This window comes from Eucyclogobius newberryi, unplaced genomic scaffold, assembly GCF_026437365.1.
Source record: "Eucyclogobius newberryi isolate DKJ021-1_F unplaced genomic scaffold, fEucNew1.0.hap1 SCAF_17, whole genome shotgun sequence".
Classification (NCBI taxonomy): Eukaryota; Metazoa; Chordata; class Actinopteri; order Gobiiformes; family Gobiidae; genus Eucyclogobius; species Eucyclogobius newberryi.
In genome coordinates, this window is record NW_027315801.1 from 24,863,352 (window position 1) to 24,883,568 (window position 20,217).

The following is a 20,217-nucleotide window of genomic DNA, read 5'->3' on the forward strand; positions in this document are numbered from 1 at the left end:
AGCAATTATATAACAATATAAAATTTCAATAATAGTTTTAATTGATGCATGTTACATTCAAAACCATGGTGATCTTCCTGCACATATAACATACATACAAGGTTTCTTGCCATTTTGGAGGAATGCAACAGACAACTGTTAAATGCCTTACATCATCATATATTTACATATTATCCTCCACTTATGTACATGGCAAATCCTTAAATATGATCAAACATTAATGGAGTAACATAAGATACAATGTATGTATGACTGATTGTATGTAGTTCTTTAAGCATATTTTATGTACTTTCCTTCCAAAAAGGCATGTGCATAAAGCACAATCATAAAAAGTGAGTCACACAGTTAGACATGAAAGGTTAAAAACTTGACAATGCCTCTTCATTCATAGTTCACAAGATAAAACCTTTCCTTTAGCAGGGTTTAAGTACAAAAAGACAAGTAACCAAAGGGAATAGAAAATAAAATGTGCTCAGTGCATTAAGACTTTTCCAATATAACAAAGAAACTAAAGGTGTTGGCCTTGTTTCGTTGCTGTGATAAATAAGTTCACATTGTTACAGGCAGACAGTGGGCTTGAATAAAGAGTACAGTAAGTAAACGCAAGTGAAGCAGAAGTAACCAAAGCATAGCACAAAAGGCAGAGTGAACTTGTAACTGAACCTAACTCATAGATACGTTGTAAAATGCAGTTTGTATTGGGCATTTTGTTTTATATTTGTGTAAAAATGTATTTGGAGATTTTGGAGACAGAAACCTTTTAAAAATGTAATATCATGTACTGAAAGAAAGTGTGAGGTTTAATGAAAAGTCTTTCTAAAGAAAACTGTAAATGCTAAACATGAGCTGTGGGTCACAGCATCTCATTGCAACATGTAGTGTTAAATACAGGCAGAACCCTACCCTGTTGAGGTACTTTTACCACATTTACTTTCATAATCGATCTTACTGTGCTGTAGCTGGGGTGAGACGATGACAATCAGACAGGCACAGAGACAGTGTTGGCGCCATCTTGACAGTACAATAAAAGAACACAAATATAAAGCAGCAATACTATATGTTGCTCAGTGCTGCGACTATGGCCTAATGTGTTCATACTAGGAAGACTTTAGCAGGACACTGAAATGTTCTGATAATTGCATCAAACTGTCAGTTACTTGTTTACTTAAGTTTTGAAAAAGCCCACGCTATTGACAATGTAAATAATCAGATTCCCACTTTACTAGATCAAAATTTGGACACACGTTTCTAAAAATTGGAAACACAAAGGAAAACTTTATACTTTTCAGAAGGCCAACAATGGAACTATTGTATTGCAGTTGAAGACAAGCAAAACTCTTTTAGAGCAAAAATCTAATAAGCAGAGTCAATGTTGAACTTTGCAAATTGCAACATACAAATGTAGCTTTTTCTACACCTTGGCATTTTTGACACTTTGCTTTCGGAGTCAAAGGCAGACAGTGTTGATATATGTATTCATATAAATAACAAAATAGTACAATATAAATATAAAGATTCTTGTGTGTGAGATGGTTGGATGTGTGTTTGTAAAATGGTGTAGGAATCGGGGTTGTGTTGTGTGCGTTCATTTGCCAGTGTCAAGACAGGGCAGGCGGGTGGAGTTATAGGTGAGGCCGTCCCTCTCCAACTTCATAGAACAGTGAGGTGTAGAACTCAGGCTCTAGCTGCTTGTTGCGGTAACGCTGGACAATCTCTGTAATCTTCTGCTTACGTCTCACATGAGGAGGGTTGTATAAGTCACTTTCCAAGCGCTTCCGTCGACACACATTAATGACCGTCTGACGTACAAGAAAACCTGTCAAAAATACACAGTAAATATTAATTGGGCTCACACCCTATGAATACTTTTGTCCCAGGCCCACCCGGTCAGAGGTCTGCAGTGATTGAAGGTCAATCACGGGTAGAGACACAGGAGAAGACGGGCATTAATCTCTGTTATTGTACACAACATTCATGTTTGAAGCATAAACGTAACGTCCCTTAAGTAAAATAAAAAATGCAGTTGAGTAGTTACTTGGAAACAAATTGCTCTTACCTAAAGCCCGGCGGCTGACCACCATGCTGTCCACCAAGGGAATGACCATGCCAAATTTACCCACAGCCCCATGCAGCCTTATCCTGAAGAGTCCAGTCTTTAGGGGTTGGATGAAAATCAGCGGAACGTCCTTCTCTAATAAACCTGACCTGCATCAGACAAATATAACAAAGATGGAAATATTCAGTAACAGGGATATACCCCTGTATAGAACTATTTCATACCAACTACTAATTTTAGCTCCGACTCTGGCAATCATACAGGATTCATAGAACGCTGGTTACATTTGTAACTCTTCTAATTTGTATTTAAATTATTACTTTGGCATGATAGTTACCAAATGTTTTGAATTCAGTCAAAAAAAATCTAGTTAAGAAAAAAAGGCAACACAAAAATGTGCACCTTATTTAATAGTAAAGTGTGCATTGTTAAATGTTCTGCACATACGTCCTGTTATGTTTTGCAGCTGGTTTGCTATTGCAAATGTTACACACATGTATTCTCTACAAACCACATGTTTCATACCTGCAGGAAGTGCTGTTGCTCATGCTGGCTTCTAAACCCGTACTGGTTTCAGCCAAAAGATCAGTCAGGGGGAAGTTTTCTAAACAAAACAGTTGAAAATGTAGGTTAAAGGCTTAACCAAGCAACAAGGAAGCCAACACACTACTGATGTGTGCTTACCAATATCATCAAAACGTTCCACCCACACCACAAAAACCTTTGTTTCAGGTCCCAAAGCAGGGAATGACTTTCCAGTCGATGACCTTTTTGTTTTGACCAGAGGGCTTAGCTGCAAGAATAGCACATGAGTATTTGAGATGACAGAATTCACAAAGACATAACACAGAGAACAGCTCATGTTACCTTTTTAACAGATTCAAGGTTTTCAGAATGGTTTGGGAACAGTTCCAGCGTGAGATTAGGTTGCTTCATTAAAGTAGGCATTAGATCAGAGTTAGTGTCAGCTTCCACTGTGGAGTCACTGTGTATTGATGACTCCTCTGTGTAGAAAATGATCCAGTTTTAAACACAAGTTAAGCTTATCTAATACAACCTAGATTTAAAGGACTGACCAGAATTTTCAGTAAAAGAGGGGACAACGAAGGCGATTTCTGTCAGAGCATCAGCGTAGTAGAGAACCTTCTTTTCTCCATTGAACACCGAACCTCCAGTGTCTTCAGGTGTGGTAGTGTCTTCTGCTGAGAGCACACATTTTAGAGCACATACGTTTTATTCCAGTGCAATGGTTAAGTCACAGCCATTTACACTTACCTGTCTGCTGCACATCATCAGTGTCTAAACAGGAGTTGAGAGACCAGCTAGTGTCTAAATGTCCAGTCCAGCCCGGATGGCATCCTACGTCCACAGGCCAGCCCAAAGACAGTAGGAACTCCAAGAAATGGGGCTGGACGCTTGCAGAGGATTCCACATTCTTAAGAATCTGTAAAGTAAGACAATTTGTTTAGGTTTGTCCTGGTAAATCATATGGAGTCTTTATCGTGTCATCTTACATCGTGGCTGCTTTTCTGCCCGGCTCTCACATAGAAAATAAAAACAGTGTCAAAAGGTCGACAGGGCAGCAGGTCCAGGTAACTGATGTCCTCAAAAAACCCTGATAGTGATGAGTCCAGGCCAATCAGGTGAGGAGGTAGACGACTGTTGTTTGGCTCCTATGAAAAGGATACATTTGTTTTGTTGACAATATTATTATTTGGACAGATCTATGACAAAGCTCTAGTTAAATTGACCTTCAATGCTTCCAGAGACAAAAAGCCGAAATGGGAGAGGAATAGGCGTGCCGTTTGGAACTCCTGCGCAGGCGGAGGGGGTTTGCAGTCCGTCTGAGGGTCAGGGAAAGGCTTGGACTTCCACACCTCCTCACTGTGTCGTTCCAAGGCGTTTTCATATTCTATCTGCTTGGTCATCAGTATACGGAGCTTGTCGAGCTGAATCTCAAGCTGAGTGAAAGGAAAGGGAGATCATTAGAGACAATAAAGTGCAAGGATGAATACAAAAAGAACACAGAGACATTTCCCATACCAGAATATACCAAGGGGTTAAGCAATTATAATTCCGTTAAGTCATACACTCAGCTGCCACACGATAAGCTACATTTGCATTAAAGAACACATATTGCATTATTTGTATAATCATTGGCTTTGGTACATTTGTTACCTTATGTTTTAGAACTTAAAATAATGTATCTACTAAAAGCACACATCACGGTATATCAGGCTGGCATTCCCTCATCAGAAATTGAGTTAGATTTTCATTTACAGGCAGCAGATGGAAGTAGAACTAATCAAACCTAGCTTTACCTCGACATACAGGCACACAGCTGTAATGAACTTAAAATGAGCTTAAATTTTGTGCCGAGCTCTATGAAATATCTACAAATCTGAAATTCAGTACCGTGTTTTATGAGGCTCAGAAGAAGAGACTAAACTAAACAGGATCTGTCAAACTATATGAATGAATAAAGGTAAATACAACTATGTTCTTGGTTAGGGAACAGGTTTAAAAGTTTAAAAAAGGAAATGTTTGCATATTATGTGTTCTTTAAGATGCATCTTATTTTGCCTAGAAGGAATACAACCACTGAAATATACTGATGTATTCTGACGTCTGAAATAATTTTACCTTCAGAGTTTTTGTTTTTGTCTGCACTGTGTTGCATTTAGTGAAACATAAACAGAACACAAAATGCTTCCCATGTTGCAGGTGAGTGTAGTTCATTTACCCAAATCAAGAGAAATCCAATACAGAAGCAATCACTAGTGTACAGTGTCTTTCAGCCACTTATTATCTTATTTATTTTTTACAATGAGATACAGTGATAGAATTTAGTTCATTTAGCATTTCTGATTGCAGCTGCATTGGATCAAAAACACTGTCGTTTGTTTTTACCCAGGTAATTTCCCCAACACCAAAAAACTCCCCAACTCCAATGACTCACATGTGGGCAACTGTTCAGTGGATATTTTGTATCAGCCTGCCAGCCCATACAACACACCTACATTTGTTTAACAGCAAACATCAATTTCTGTTGTATTGAAATGGAAATAGGCCAAAATGACAAGACTTACCTCTTTACTAACAATATCATCCAAATCAGGTATACTGACATCGGCTTTGACCAGGGGAATCTTATCCACCTCTTCCGGGAATGGCCTCTGTTTGACATTGTATTTAATGCCCACATCATTGTTAGGTGTTGGACGGCCCTCTGGAACAAACGCCTGCTGTGAAAGACGTTACTGAAGCTGAGTTAACAGAAAGAAAGGATCACATCACATCCTGTAGATAAGATATATTCATTATAGTCGGATATCTGAATGTATGTAATGTATGTACCAGTATGTACTAAAAAAAAAAAATACAAATCTATTTTCTATTTTAGATGATGATTTAGATTGAAGCTTCTTTGTGGGAGAAGAAAAATAAAGGACTAAACCCAGACTAAACCAGGACTTTGCCAGTCTGTTCGGCTTATACTGAACAAAATGTCTACACAACACAACACACTGCACTGAACAGCCACAGGTTTAGAGAATTTTGATTTGAAAAACAGGTTCAGCCTCAAGTTAGAACTATTACTTGTTTAAGCCTGAATAGTAAAATAGTGCCATTTAAAAGCCAAAAATCTCTAAATAGACTATACTGTCTAGAGGTCTTTACGTGCAGCATGTACAGTAATTAACCATAATTTAAGCATGCAATCAATAATCTTGCTCTCTATCAAAATCAATGCAGGAAGTATAGTCTAACCCTCTGATTGGCCCGTGCCCCTCTGGGCTGATGGAACAGCTGCATGGTCCAGGCATGTCTACCAGCAGTGCCCCGTATCAACACAGTCACTGATGGACTAGGATCTGTCAAGAAACCAAAAAAACAATTAAATAAATTATGTGACGCCTTATACACTGCCCATATTAATTCTAACTAAATAGAAAACAGAGAAATTACTGACTCTGCTCATTCCCGAGTGGTTGCTCCAGCATGGCCAGGATAACAGAGTTGTCCAAGACAAAGTAGCGGAAGTTGCTGGCTCCAGTGGCACTTAGTCTGGCATAGCGAATCAGAGTTTCTTCATTCAACAGGCTGCAGGTGGAAGAAGGCCCACTGGGAGAAGGGAAGGCCCCCAACACCTGCATGATACTGGGCGGACAAACAGAAAGAAATTGTGTTTGAAAAAAACAAAGGTTAAAAGAAACACTTTAGACAGTTAAATCCTCAGTCTTACCAGGATAATGTGGCTTCAGCGGCATCTTTCACTCTCATTGAGGCTGGGTTGTGTTCCTTATCCCCTTTATGCCTAACTTCATTTTCCTGTCGGGATTTGCTGCCAGAGATGCCAAGTTCCACAATATCCAAAACTTCCATCAAACAGTCCTAAAAGGGGCAAATATTGTCATTTCTAAGCTATAATCTTCATCAATAGGAACAAGGCTATTAAAGGTTGAATGGACGATTTTTTTGGCACAAATCTAAGTCTTATTTCCTCGTGGTGTGGACTGCCAATTAGTCCTGCCACGTATCAATCATAAAACGCACCTACCGCTCACCTGCAGCCGCGTGTGGCTCGTCCCCACGTTTCCGCGTGCCTAAGCGCATGGATCTATCATAATATAGTTCCCTCAAAGTACGGGACAAAATGAAGACGGCGAAAGACAGTTCGAGCTGACTCAGAAGTGGACGGAAATCTACGGGAGACGAGAGATGCGATGCGATCCGTCGCGCTAATAAACAAACGCACGTGTGTGTTGTATCAGTCCGCACGGGGAGTTCGCATGCGCACGTTCGCCTGCATTCTCAAATCGCCGAAAAATCGTCCATTGCGCCTTTAAGTAATGTTGGTACCTTCTCATCCAACATGTCTGGATGTTCTGTAAGCCACACACACAGAAACTGGAAGGCAGCGACGATCATGGAGTGGAGGTCTCTGGACTGGAGAGGAGCAGGACGGCTACATTGATAGACAATATATGTGCATATGGAACTTATGGCTCGCTTCCGGTCTGCAGAGTCTACTCCCACCTTCACCTGAGCAAAACAAAGGACACACATTTATTGGATATTGTATGAATGCAGATATTTAGACACTGATGGGGCTTACCTTGGCAAGCCCAGCCAGCAGTTCCAGAGCGGCCAACGATATACTCATGTCTTGCTTCCATTGAGAGTTCAGTCTCTGAGTGACGAGGTGAATACTGCGCACCAGCAGGCCTGCTGCCGTATCTGCAAGAGCTAGATCATATAACACCCCGAAATACCAAACACCGCAGAGAAAAGAGTAAAGCAAGACAAAAGCAACAAGACTTGCGTATTAGAACTCTTCAAGGCCTCAAACAAGATAAAAATGTGTTTATGACATGCATTAGCAAACAAATGTAGCATAGCATTATAGAGATAAGTTAAGAAAAGGAAGGAAGTAGATCCTTGTAAAAGCACACAATCACAGCAAAAATAATCTGTCATCACCTACAAAGGCATTTTACCCAGCGTTTCTTAACTCGGTATATCACTTTAACCACGTTAGCTACAAAGAGCACAGCTGTTATTTTCCACGAGACAGCAGAACACTGTTAAAAACATAATGTCATCATGCAATAGAATATGATTGTGGTTACAAGCGTGTCTCTTACCATAATCACGGAGTAGGGCTTGTGCTGGCCGCTCAGTGTCAGGACTAGTTGCCTCAGTGCTGCCCCCACTGTTAAAACTAATGCCACTGTTGGTGCGGCTGTGGCTCTGGCTTCTTACTGTCACATGACTACCATCTATGCTCCCCTGTTAAGAGACACTTGTTACATCACTATTTGGGTTAAAAATGTGACAGATAATTAATGTACATAATTATTCATATAAAACCATACATACTGTTTCTGTCTGTGCACCAATAGACTCTAGCAAAGCTGAGTCCTGGACAATATTTAACATTGCACCTAAAAAAAAAAGTATAAAATGCAAGTTGAGACCATGTCTGTTAGACATAGACGGGCAGTGAGCAGCAGGAGTTACCCAGGATGAGCTGTGTGTTGGTGGGGTCAGTCTCTGTTTGCAGGGCCCCGATGAGAACATTGACTAGACGCAGCCGTAAGGACAAAAAAGACACCGGCTGATCATGAGGCCACACATCCTCTTCATTAAACTTCCCTTCCAACAAAACCTGAAGCACAACATCAAAAAATTTAGACTGGTTTTATTAAACAAGTAGGGTGGTTTTGCTCATTGATTATTCCATTCATTATTCTTATTAATCAATTAGTTGCTCAGTTCTTGAAACGCCTCTGAGTCTTGAGGCCATCCTGATGGCTACAAATGTTTTTCATCAAAAACTCTAAATGTACACATTTCATGTGTCATTTGGTGCAACTTACTGCTTAAGTGATCAATCATAGGGTATAAGCTGACACATATAACAACATGCTTATTTACCTCTGATTTTATGTTCCCAAAATGGTGTGGTAATGGCAACATGGCGAGGAGGATATTAATGGAGGCTCTCCTCAGATCAGTAGGATTTACATACATCTTAAACTTGGAGAGCTCCCTAGGTGGAAAATTTACTTTATTAGTCATTATATTGTCATTAACAAAATATATTGTCACATATAAAGAACACAATACTGACCTGTCTGGCACAATAGTTTCAAGAGCAGCTATGAAGTAGGGCACGACCACATTGATGCCCTTCAGGTCGGAGCAGAAGAGCGAGGACGAGTTCAGAATAATTGAGGCTAGTACTGGTCTGCAGATAAAGTCAGAGATCTGGAGTCCTTGAATGAGAACCATATAGAATCTGCAAAAAGTTTAAGAAAAAAAAAAAAAATCTGATTTACTTCAATGAAATAACAAGGAATAACATTTTACAAACTCTACCGCACTGTTACGACAAAACAGTTCTAGTTTTTGAAACTGTATTATTACCTGGAGAGGTAAACGGGTAAAATGTCTTCTCCAGTTTTCTTGCTACAGAAAATGCGGCAGAGTGTCCCACAGGCTTCAGCGCGGCCAGCCTCGTAGCTCTCTGGGAACTCATTGGCATCAAACAGTGGGTTGGACACCATGGACTCGGTGGACATTTGGGAGCCCTTCCTCCTCAGCTCCAGACCTACTTGTGTGGCTATCGCTGCAGAAAAGGGCAAAGACAGAGAATGAAAACACCCCAAGTTGTACTGTGTTCTATTGTCAAACATGCATGTATTAAATTTAGGCAAACCGACAACCAGCATCTGCTATTGGCGCACAAAGTAGCATTTACAAATCATACAGGCAACATTTATTACTACCACAAAAGGAGACTTGACAAACTGCAAACACACACGCTCACGGTTCAAAAGCATTCAATAAGAGGGAGTTCTGACACAACGACTTCACCGTAGGGTTAACGCTAGCAGAGTGCGGTGGATTGCTAATAAAACATGTCAGTCACTTCTTGCCGCATGGACAAAGCAAAATCCCTGTGTCAGCTCCCATGCTGTAGCGATTTTGTCACTTATACTACAAACATTCATGTCATGCATCAAGGCACCAAACCAATAAACTTAAACAAGTGGACAAGAGATAAAAGACATTGATGCCGAACTCATAGGGGTCTCACAAGTTTTAAGATTAAGGATTAGTATGACCCAAATAAATGTTAACATAAATAAATGGAGAAAAAAAAACATGGTGGCGTTGTCATGGTCGAATAATGTGGTCAGTTGGTGAAACCCATTCCATCACCTTTGAAGAGAGAGAACGCTGGTGAATATTTTATATGGCATGGTGGCAACAAATAAAAAAAATATGGCAGTAATGGCAATGGTAGAACTGAACAAACAAAAAAAAAGCAGGAAGATTTGTCAAGAAACGTAAATCAAGTGAGGAAAAATAAAGCTGCCGTTCCTACTTACAAGATTTATAAGAAAGGAGAATTTGGATAAAAGAGGCTGCAAGATAACAGAAATAGTGGAGAGACACAAAATCAAAGCAGATCCAATTCAAAATCAGGCATGAATTGTGATTTTATTTTGTTTTCCCTCACTAGTGACCCTCAAATCATTTATGCTCTTTCAATAGACAAGGCAGACACGAGCAGGACACTACACCAATAAGAAAAAAACAAATAAACACCCTTTAACTTGCCGTGTTAGTACAGTATTATCCATTTTTAATAAACACATCTTGCTTTTTCTATTTTAGTGTATTTCTACTTTAAAATATTAGTTGTATTGTACATGTTTCTATGCCAAAGTAACACTAAAATGAGTAATTACTGATGCATTTAAACCAATATAAATAATAGTTAGACTTGGAGTAGGAAGAACCATCTGTTATCTTGTTTTGATGGTGTTATTACTATTATCATGGCATCAAGTATCGGGTCATTGGGTCAAATGGAAATGACAATAAAGGTTCATCTAATCTAAACTAATGTAATGGCTTTGAAAAAAATAAAAATAAAATATATTTCCAGTATTACAGTAAGCCATTTTCGTTGCTATTGACTGTCAATCCAAACTATCAACCCAGAAAGGCCTGCTCTGAGGGGAAAAAAATGGTGTAAAACAAAAACAAAAGAATATCCCAAAAAACACACAGACGTATAAACCACAGAAAACTCCACAAAAACATGTCACATGACCAGCGACAACACCCACCTGCCCATGCACACAGGGAATGCGTTTAGCTGTGGTGTGCTGTCGGCTGCTTACCGGTCATGCTGGGGTCTCTGCTGAGGCCGCTGTGGAGCTTACAGTGCACCAGAGCAGCGTCAAACAGCCACTGCCCAAACAGGTTGAGAATGCTGTTGACTTTTGGCCGGGCCGGGGCAGGCAGAGGTCGCGACTCCCAACTGGTCTGGTTTGGACTGGACAGTAGTGTGGGCGAGGAGGAGGGCTGCTGCTGCTGCTGCTGTTGATGCTGCTGAGACGCTTTGGTTGGTTGAGCCCCACTCGCCTGCCAAAAAGATATGTTAGGTGGAGACCCTTCCAACTGTTTCTAATGTCAAGGTTGTGTTCTGTTAAATGACCTCCAGAGGGCACACTAAATCAGTTTGTGAAATGAAGGAAATGAGCAACCAGAAAAACAAACATGAAGGCACCCATGGCAGTTTTGAAATCATATTTGTTGGGAAAGAGCCAGAAAACGAGGTGAGAAACACAGTTTATTTGTTTTGCAGCTTCTTGTCTTTTTTTTTTTTTAGGAAGTTGAGCTTCCACTGTTGCACTGCTCACTACTGTCCTCAGCGGTCAGTTCATGTACAGCTCCACTGCTACAAATCCATAAACTCTGAGCATACGAACAGCATACGGAGCAAATGACGGACAAAACAATCCAATATGCATCTCAAACACTGAGCATAAATGAGCCTTAAGAGCAGTCAGTGAAAACTCTGTGATTTCTACAGATGTATTCTTTTTTATGCCGTTTTGGAGTTTGGCACCACTTAAGCATCTTTCCACTTTCATCCGCTCCTTATTACACAGCATTTAATACTAAATTAGAAACTAATTCATTGGTGTGCTGATGGACTCATTCCTCGTCAAAACTCTCACAAAAGAAAAAACAACAAATTTTTGATTATTTGAAATGTATTTACAATCGTTATTAAATTATGGCAGAAAAACTGATGCTGTAGTATATTTTGTTGTTTTGACAGATCATAACAACTTACAGTTGAGCTCTTGCTTGTCGTTTTGGTGACCACTGGATGACGTTGCTTGCGATTGTGAGGGGGAGTGGTGTTGGTGATGGAAGGGGGCGGAGACATGCTCATTCTGTTGACTGGGGTGGGCGGGGCACTGTCAGCCCTGGGTCGTGATATACCTGTCAGAAGGAAAACATACATAATGAGTTGGGTTTTTTCATAGCACAACAATATATTTGATTGGCCTTGACGAATCAGAACAACTTTTCATGCCGCCTCTGAAAGTCATGTTCCCATTCACAGTAAAATCCAAAGGAAAAAAAAATAATTTAAGATCAAGGAGTTGATCAAACATGAAACATTCATTGGAAAACATGCAAGACAAATGTTAGACACAATCAGAGAAGCTGACATGTTTTCTTTTTTTGATTTTCTGTTTTTAAGCCCACAGTAGTTGTTGATCTTACGTCGTGTGAAAATTTTATCTGGGACAAGTCATTCAACCAAAAGCATGACTACCCCAGGGGTTAATGTCACCACCACTAAATCCATCAGTACCCGCTTCATAAAACAATAATTCTATACCATGTATACCATGGGAGTGCAGCCGTGGAGAGAAAGTGAACACCCTCTCCCGTACGACTTTCTTTGCAACAGAGACACCTACAGGACAATAGAGAGAAATACATACAACATGGATCTAGTCACCATCACTGAGGTTGTCCTTTTGGAACTGCAAGGGAAGACTAACAAGTGCATACACATAGGTATAAACTATAGTAGGGGATGAAATACAAAACTTATAACTATAGTAGAAGGTGAAATACAATAGGTATAAACTATAGTAGAGGCTGAAATACAATAGGTACAAACTATAGTAGAGGCTGAAATATATGTATAAAGTATAATAGAGGCTGAAATATAATAGGTATAAACTATAGTAGAGGCTGAAATATAATGGGTATAAAGTATAGCTGGGACTGACATAATAGATTATAACATTGGTAGTGGTGGCTGACTTAAAATGCATCTTGGCTGCATCTGGCATTAGGAATAAACAAACATTTAGATAATCTTACAATAGGAACAGTAAACAAAAAAAAAGTTTTTCTAAATATTGAGTAAGTTAAATATACTGTTCAAATGTCCACTTGTGTTCATGCCTATCCCTTTTTCTTTATTTTCAGATTCTATTCAAAGGCGTAATGGACGATTTTTCACTGATTTGAGAACTCAAGCGGAAGTGTGCATGCGCACTCCCCCCGTGCGGACCTACACAACAGCCTCGCGACTAGACGTGCGCTTGTTTATTAGCGTGACGGATCGCATCGCATCTCGTCGCCGATTTCCGTCTCTTCTGAGCCAGCTCGAACTGTCTTTGTCTTAATTTTGTCCCGTACACTGAGGGAACTATATTATGACAGATCCATGTACGGGGAAACGTGCTGCTCTCCTGAGGATGAGCCGACGAGGCTGCAGCTCTGCAGTAGGTGCGTTCTATGATTGATACGTGGCAGGACTAATCGGCCGTCCACGCCACGAGGAAATGAGATTTGGGCCAAAAAATCGTCCATTACGCCTTTAATGCAAGACAGATAAACAAGGCAAAAAAGGGTGACAGATCATGAACATATACAGCACAAAACAGTAGACATACGAAATCGTGGTTATGATTTTGTCCATGTCTTTCTTACCCAAGAATGCGTCCACTAAGCAGCTGACGCCCCTCATAGCCCTGAAGAAGATCTGGGGGAGTTGTTTTAGACACGGATGCAAAACGACTTCATGAGGAATCCCGCTGGAGTTCAGGAACTGTTCTTGAAACTTTGGAGTAGTGCTCACAATGGCAGGGTTACTTAAATCCACTGGGTTGCTAATAAAAGGCAATAAAGCAAAGTTATATTTAAGAAAGATAATCTTAGTATTAAAGTGCTGACACTTGCATTATACTTCCAACCACAAAAAACATGGTCTTATTTTCCCCAGTTATAATACATTTATTGTGTTATTGCGGTTTTAAAATATCAGGTGCGGCATTTCAATTAAACAGGTGGGAAGTAGTTACATAACAAGGGGAAGTGTTGCATGAGGAACAGTACTTTTGAGTTCCTAACACCAAACCAGTCCATCTTCCTAAAGCACAGTGACAATACGAAGTGAGGGAAGGACACACACACTGATATTTGTACCTGAGCATGTGAAGGAAGCGGTACCACGTCTGGGCCACACAGTCATCGTCCATTTCTAAAGGAATCAGGTTAGCATCCTCATCTGGGACTTTGAATGGTGGGAACGTTGGTCCATGTGTAAACCGCAGAAGTCTAAACAAAAACAAAAAGATAACTGCATAAGTAATCTGAATACAATACAGCACACTATATTATTATTCACCTTACGTTTAATACTAAGGTAAAAGCAAATCAGATTTGTTGAAATTGAAAGTTGAAATTTCAACTTTCCTTCTACCTCTGTTTGTGCTTTTTTTCTATTACTACATTGTAAAAACAGCATTAAATACACACCTTTACAGTCAAAGTATTAGAAAATCCCAGTTTTCACAAGTGATTCAAAATTAAATCTATGCCAAACAAGCTATCTGCAGGCATCAAATGAACTAGCCCATTGGTTCTCAAACTTAGGGTTGCTACCCAAATGCGCAGTAGACTTCTGATGAGTCGTGTGAGGTTGTCTAACGAATCAGCGTTTTGATGTTGCGCCTCAATGCAGCGCAGCAAAGGCTGCCTGCTGCCAATGTCCAGCTCCTCCACACTCTTATTCTCAGCAAAAAAAAACTCTGACTATCTGACTAATATAGGCTAATGTTGCACTGCGTTTGGATCACTTTCATTAGATGTGCCTTCGTTAAATACGTTTTTGGGGCTGTGGTTCATCAACGGCAAAGTAGGTGGCAGAATGAATGAAGTAAAAGGAGAAAGCCTGAGACATCTATACAGAGTTTCTCATATAGCGCGAGCTCTTGGTGCAGAGCAAAGTGCCGTGGTCACGGGTTGACCCACACACAGAGCACAGCACAGTTTTTTGATTATTATTCCTTTGTATTGGCACTTTTGGGAACTCCATTCAATTAAATGGAGAACAAGGGAAAAGTCTTGCGGTTTGATTTGTGTAAAATGTCTAATTCATGTGCATCAATAAGTCAACAATGCACTGATTCTCGGGATGGCCTGAAAACAACTTTTTAGTCTGTGTAGAACAGACTTATTTGCTCATAAGGCTGGCAGCCCAATGTTCACTAATACAACCGGAAAGAGGATTACGTCGGATGGGGGCGCCCATGCAGGCTTCCGGAATAAGGTGAATACAGGAAGAAGAAAGAAAAATAGGCCCTCTTAAAAAAACTTGCGAGAGACCAATTAGAAAAAAGTCAGCCACCAGAAAAAACATTTGAGAACCACTGAACCACTGAACCCAACACTGATATTTGTAGTATACACAGTTTGAACAAGCAGTGTTTGCCTCCTAGGGTTTACATAACAAAGAACCTGAAACATAGTTACATTTGTAACTTGTTTCACACATTGGTTTGTTCATTTTAAAAGACAAAAATAGTCTCGGTGCGCATCTTTATTAGCATTGTCTGGTATTAAAAGGTTGTTTTTACTTAAAGCAGAACTAAGTAACATTTTCACCATATTGAACATCCCTGTGATGGTTAAATATGTATTTTCTGGGCGTTTGAAGTGCCCGCCGTTGCCCCCTGCTGTCTACGGGCGGAAAAACTTTTGCCGACATCGACCCGAAGACAACTCTTCTAAAAAACGTTGTCTTTTTTAAATATTTGTGCAATGTGAAATGTTTTTGTATGTCTTGTTATGATAATGAAAGAAAGAAAAAAGCTTTTGCTGACAATACATTTTCACAAGGGAGTTTCAGGGGGAGCTGTATCGCCAGAGTTACTTAGTTCTGCTCTAAAACCCTTGAGTTTGGTACTTTATTGCATTCTAACCTGGAGGTGAGCGCACAGGCCACCCTGCTCCACTGCTCCACCACGGGAGGGTGATGTCTCCAGTTGGCAAGCATCTCTCTCGCCGTCTTCCAATATGGCGGAGTGGGGAAGCAGCGGGCACATGCCAAAAGCCACACCTCAAAAAGCACTGCCATGAGCTTTTCTGCCAGTTTTTCAGCCACGCCAACTAAAGAAAACAGAACAGCTGAATAGGCTATACACTTCTTCACCAACTACATGCAAGTATTAAAGTATCAATCATTTTATAATACATAACGTCTTTCATCATAAACATTGTGAAGCTATCCATCAGTACACAAACAAAATAAAGCAACAACTAAAACAATAGAAATAAAAGAAAAGAAAAGAAATGCATAACAAAATCTTATCATTGGCATTTTCAATCTTGTTTGTATTATTTTTAACGCTAAAAGTAAGGATGTGCATTATTGTGTTCCCAAAATTCCAGTCTCTAATAATATATTATTAGTTGAACATGTTTCTTGACTAATTAGACCATGTGATGTGTAAATGCATCTAATAAAGTAAAGTTCATCCAAAATGCATTGCAAATTACCTCCAACAGTGGGTGGTGCAAGTAGTGTGTCATTGATGCGCAGCAGAAAGAGAAGCAAGACCTCCCATGTTTCCCTCACCATGGAAACAGACTCACGGGCCAGTTTTTGGACTGCAGTTAGGACCTGCTGGCACAGTCTGATGTGGTTCAGACTGTGCTGCTCAGGTCTACAATAAGAGAGCAGGGAAAAGGTTACAAAAACAAAGTCAAGAGCCGTGGCTTCGGAGTAGAATTTCTGGCAGTTTTAGAGTGCCATACCTTGGTACAAAGACATTGTAGAGATGTTTGAGGATGAGCTGGACATACATATTTGGCTCTTTGATCACAGGTTGTGGCATCGAGTCTCTGGGTGCGACCAAGGCCATCATCCAGTCTGTGTACACATCCACACACAGTTTGACCGTGTCACCCTCTAAAGGCAGGGTGAGGCCGTAACAGAGCACCTCCATGGTCCATTTCACCTGAAACACAGCATTACTTTGTCACCGTCGACGCCAAAGTAAATGTTCAGAGCTCGGTTTTGAATATTTTTGCTATGTGTTAACAAGATTGAGATTAAATTTTCACATGTGTTTTTGAATTAAATATATATTCTAACTAATTAAAAGATTATTTTATATTGGATTAATAAATCATCATCTTCTGCATGATCATCATCATCCTTCTCCCCTTTATCTATCTTATTAGTATCTTTCTTGGCCTCTGGGGTTAAAACATCTCCAACTAGGCCAACATTGCAGATGCTCATTAGATAGTGTGTTCTGCCGGGGTTTGAACGACAAACAGATAATAGCATGCAATAAAGCTCCTTTAAAGCGTTCTTTTTGTTTAAATTTTAGATATATTCACATTTAATATCCATTAATATTAGAAATGGTAGGTTTCCTTTGTTGTGTAGACCATCTTTGTTTCTATAATCATCATCTGATGACTTCCGCAAACAACATCATTGATGTTACATTAATGCTGCTTCCTTACAAATGCACTACCCTTAATTAACTACCATAACAGAATTATGACCAAAGATAACCAGTTCCAGCTCAACACACACCATGTTATTAACGGAGGGAAGAGACTTCTGTGTAATCCTAAACAGAACGTAACACATACAGGCTTTTTCTACAGGTGTGTTTTATAATCTCACACAGAAAATATTGCATTCTCTACTTCATTTCAGATGTCAGATTCAACTTTTAATCCAACCGTTATATATAAAAGTAATCACATTAACAACAACAATTCCATTTTATATATCTACCTTGTTTATTTGAAGCTAGAACTCAAAGACAAAATAAATGTAAACAACTTCCCCATTTGATTACATACATACATACTGTATAACATTTAATTAAAACCTAAAAATCATCACAGTAAAGCTTCCTTAGCTTGGCATTTAGGATTATATTCTCATATCCAGTACATTTGAAGGGCACAAAAACCAGTCCAATGCAGTTGTGATGTCACTAGGGCATTTATAAAAGTATATAAAAATAATAGTATTTATTAGTCAACAAAATATTTCATTGGGATTTTAAATGCATGTGGACCACAGCAGAAAAGAGAAGGCATGGAGTGAGTCAGCCAGAGTTTTGGGAGTGAATTGTGGATTTGTTTTATTTTTTTACATTAAAAGAAGCATTTTACAGCAGTTGTTTGGGTTTAAACTCTTGCTTTGTAAAATATTGGGTCAGATCATACCAATACTCCTTGCCATGTGCATTAAAAAATGCACATGGCCGTCTTTAGTCAACAATTTACACACACGGACTTGCCCAGCATCACTAAAATAACAGGCTTGCTGTGAACGGATAAGCTTCTTGCAATAGTAAGTGTTTTGGAAAAGTTCCAACTAAATATCCGCATCAGCATAAAAGAAGACAAAACAATAAATTAAAGCTGAACTGACAAAACCTGGGTAGATTTTTCTATATAGAGTATGAAGATATTTTTAAAAAATCCAAATACTTATTGCAAAAGCTTTGGAATGTACTTAATTGACAATGTAAAAAGCCATGGGAGCAGTTTACAATGTTTGTTGTTGGACCAAAATATGGAGGGGAAAAAAAATCAAGTAAAATTAAAATGGCATGTATAACCATGGATACTGGTTGTTGTGCTGAAGACTATGCCTGTCTAGTTAATACAAACAAATGTGTCATAAAATAAGCAAAAAGAAATGTCATATATATATATATATATATATATATATATATATATATATTTGATCGCTTACACTCAGCACAGGAACGACTTCATCTGACACATTCTTAACCAGAACAAAACCATCTCTAAATCAGGTGCATGCTTCTTAAGGCTTAGCAGCATTGCACTACACCAGAGCTAAATATTCACATTAAACTAAAACTCCTTCTTACCTCCTTATCGGTCTTGAGGATGTTGTCTGTGGCTACCGGACTTACAGACGTTCCCAGGGGTTTGACCACAGCATTGGCCACCTCCGTGCCCACAGTGGGGGGGTAGGTGTGCAGAACGCTGAGGTTGCTTTGGTCACTTTGCACCACCAGCTGAAGGGAACGCCACTCCGAGTACATGCTGCTGATGTCAGGTGTCCTTTACTCACGCCTCCTGCCTCCACCTGCGCATACACCACATCAGCACTCCAAAACAACAAAATACAATCATTTCAGTCATTTCTGAATGTTCAGGATAGTTGTGTATTTTTAATTGAGTTGTTGTAAGGCTAATATATAGATATACACTGCCTGTCAAAAGTATGAACAAACATTCTCCATTATTATTATTATTTCATTTTATTTCATTCCATGACTATATACATTACAGATTCTTATTGGATGTATAAAAACTATGATAAACATGTGTACACGTAATAAACAAAAACAACCTGCAATGTCAGGAAAAAAAATAAGAAAATAAAAATAAGGAGGTGTGTACAAACTTTTCACTGGTAGTGTACTTTTGAGGCTGTTATTTGCTTTTTAAACATGGTTTACTAATAATGTCTCCTTTAGTGGATTGTATGTGTAAAACGTTAGGAGGCATTAATTTGTAGAGTTGCATTTGGGAATGAAAATCAGCAAAGTAAAAGGCTCATGTTTTCTAATGCTGCAGTAACTTGAACAGTAATCATATGGAAAAACACTCAATATCACGTGGCGTAGAGTTTAGTGTAGAAAACGCAAAAGCAGCAAAACCAGGAAACGGTTCGGGAAAATTGAAAGCTAGCTAATGTTAGCCTGTGTTTATATGACAACATGCAAGATGACTGTCGTTAATCAGCTAACCCCAGGCCTATATAAGCACCACATCTTTTGTACTAAACTATCCGGCGGGTGTCAAAAGTACACGACGTCTCGTGATCGTGGATATAAGCTGTTTTTGTTGCTAGCCCATTAGCATAGCTAATGTTGGCTGTGCTAGCCTGCAGGTTGACATTAGCAAATCTCCTGTCATACAGGCTAGCTACTAACTTTGCAAGGCCCAAACGTTTATACGTTTGCCCTGAAATCAAGTATCTGCATTTTACCTGGACAAGTTGGAAACGTTGTCATAACAGAGATTGGAAACTTGCGATTTGCTTCTCGTTATCCTGCTCTAGACCATGACAGCCTCCATCTTCGCAATGTCAAGGCTTGGATAGTGCTTGTGGCTAATGGGAAACAGGAAGGGGCTGTACACTGCGCCCCCTACTGGAGGCACGGCATAACATCAGATGCTGCTGCTAAATTGGCAAAAGGCTAAAATACAAATTATGACCGCTGATATGCACCACAATGCAGAATCTACAGCTCACCAATAGTTGGATTTGTAAGTACTATCATGTAGCTCTATAATCAGAAATAATTAGACAAGCAGCGTTCTCACACACAAATATTAATGCATCATTTGATAATTTAGGCAAGAGGTGCCCAACGTGAAGTTCTCCTAAATTGCACAATAATTAAAGCTAAATTATTTATAGGCTTAATTTCGTGGCCTACTAATGTGTTCAAAATTAGAGT

The 20,217-nt window shown here is 39.4% G+C and overlaps 1 protein-coding gene across 20 annotated transcripts; it reads right to left on the reverse strand.

Annotated features, from left to right (window-relative positions):
* Positions 1-18: 18 nt before the first annotated feature.
* On the reverse strand, positions 19-19,899 carry ralgapb (Ral GTPase activating protein non-catalytic subunit beta). Of its 20 annotated transcripts, none has more exons than XM_072449579.1 (33): positions 19,743-19,899; positions 18,613-18,833; positions 16,496-16,698; positions 16,238-16,404; positions 15,661-15,847; positions 13,883-14,014; positions 13,388-13,566; positions 12,288-12,356; positions 11,721-11,872; positions 10,759-11,002; positions 9,958-9,993; positions 8,990-9,191; positions 8,694-8,861; positions 8,498-8,612; positions 8,081-8,228; positions 7,940-8,004; positions 7,705-7,849; positions 7,176-7,297; positions 6,920-7,102; positions 6,303-6,451; positions 6,030-6,217; positions 5,828-5,931; positions 5,146-5,301; positions 5,016-5,072; positions 3,808-4,017; positions 3,571-3,729; positions 3,332-3,500; positions 3,133-3,258; positions 2,924-3,060; positions 2,741-2,849; positions 2,582-2,660; positions 2,057-2,205; positions 19-1,816 (listed from the first exon to the last, which is right to left on the reverse strand). In XM_072449579.1, the coding sequence occupies exons 2-33, from the start codon at positions 18,787-18,789 to the stop codon at positions 1,623-1,625; spliced, it is 4,680 nt and encodes a 1,559-aa protein (XP_072305680.1). In that variant the 5' UTR covers positions 18,790-18,833; positions 19,743-19,899; the 3' UTR covers positions 19-1,622. The 20 variants fall into 20 exon arrangements, with proteins under 20 accessions (XP_072305680.1, XP_072305692.1, XP_072305677.1 ...); XM_072449591.1 differs by having other exon boundaries at positions 3,133-3,255; positions 5,146-5,298; positions 7,176-7,306; XM_072449576.1 differs by having other exon boundaries at positions 5,146-5,298; positions 7,176-7,306.
* Between the last annotated feature and the right edge of the window lie 318 nt (positions 19,900-20,217).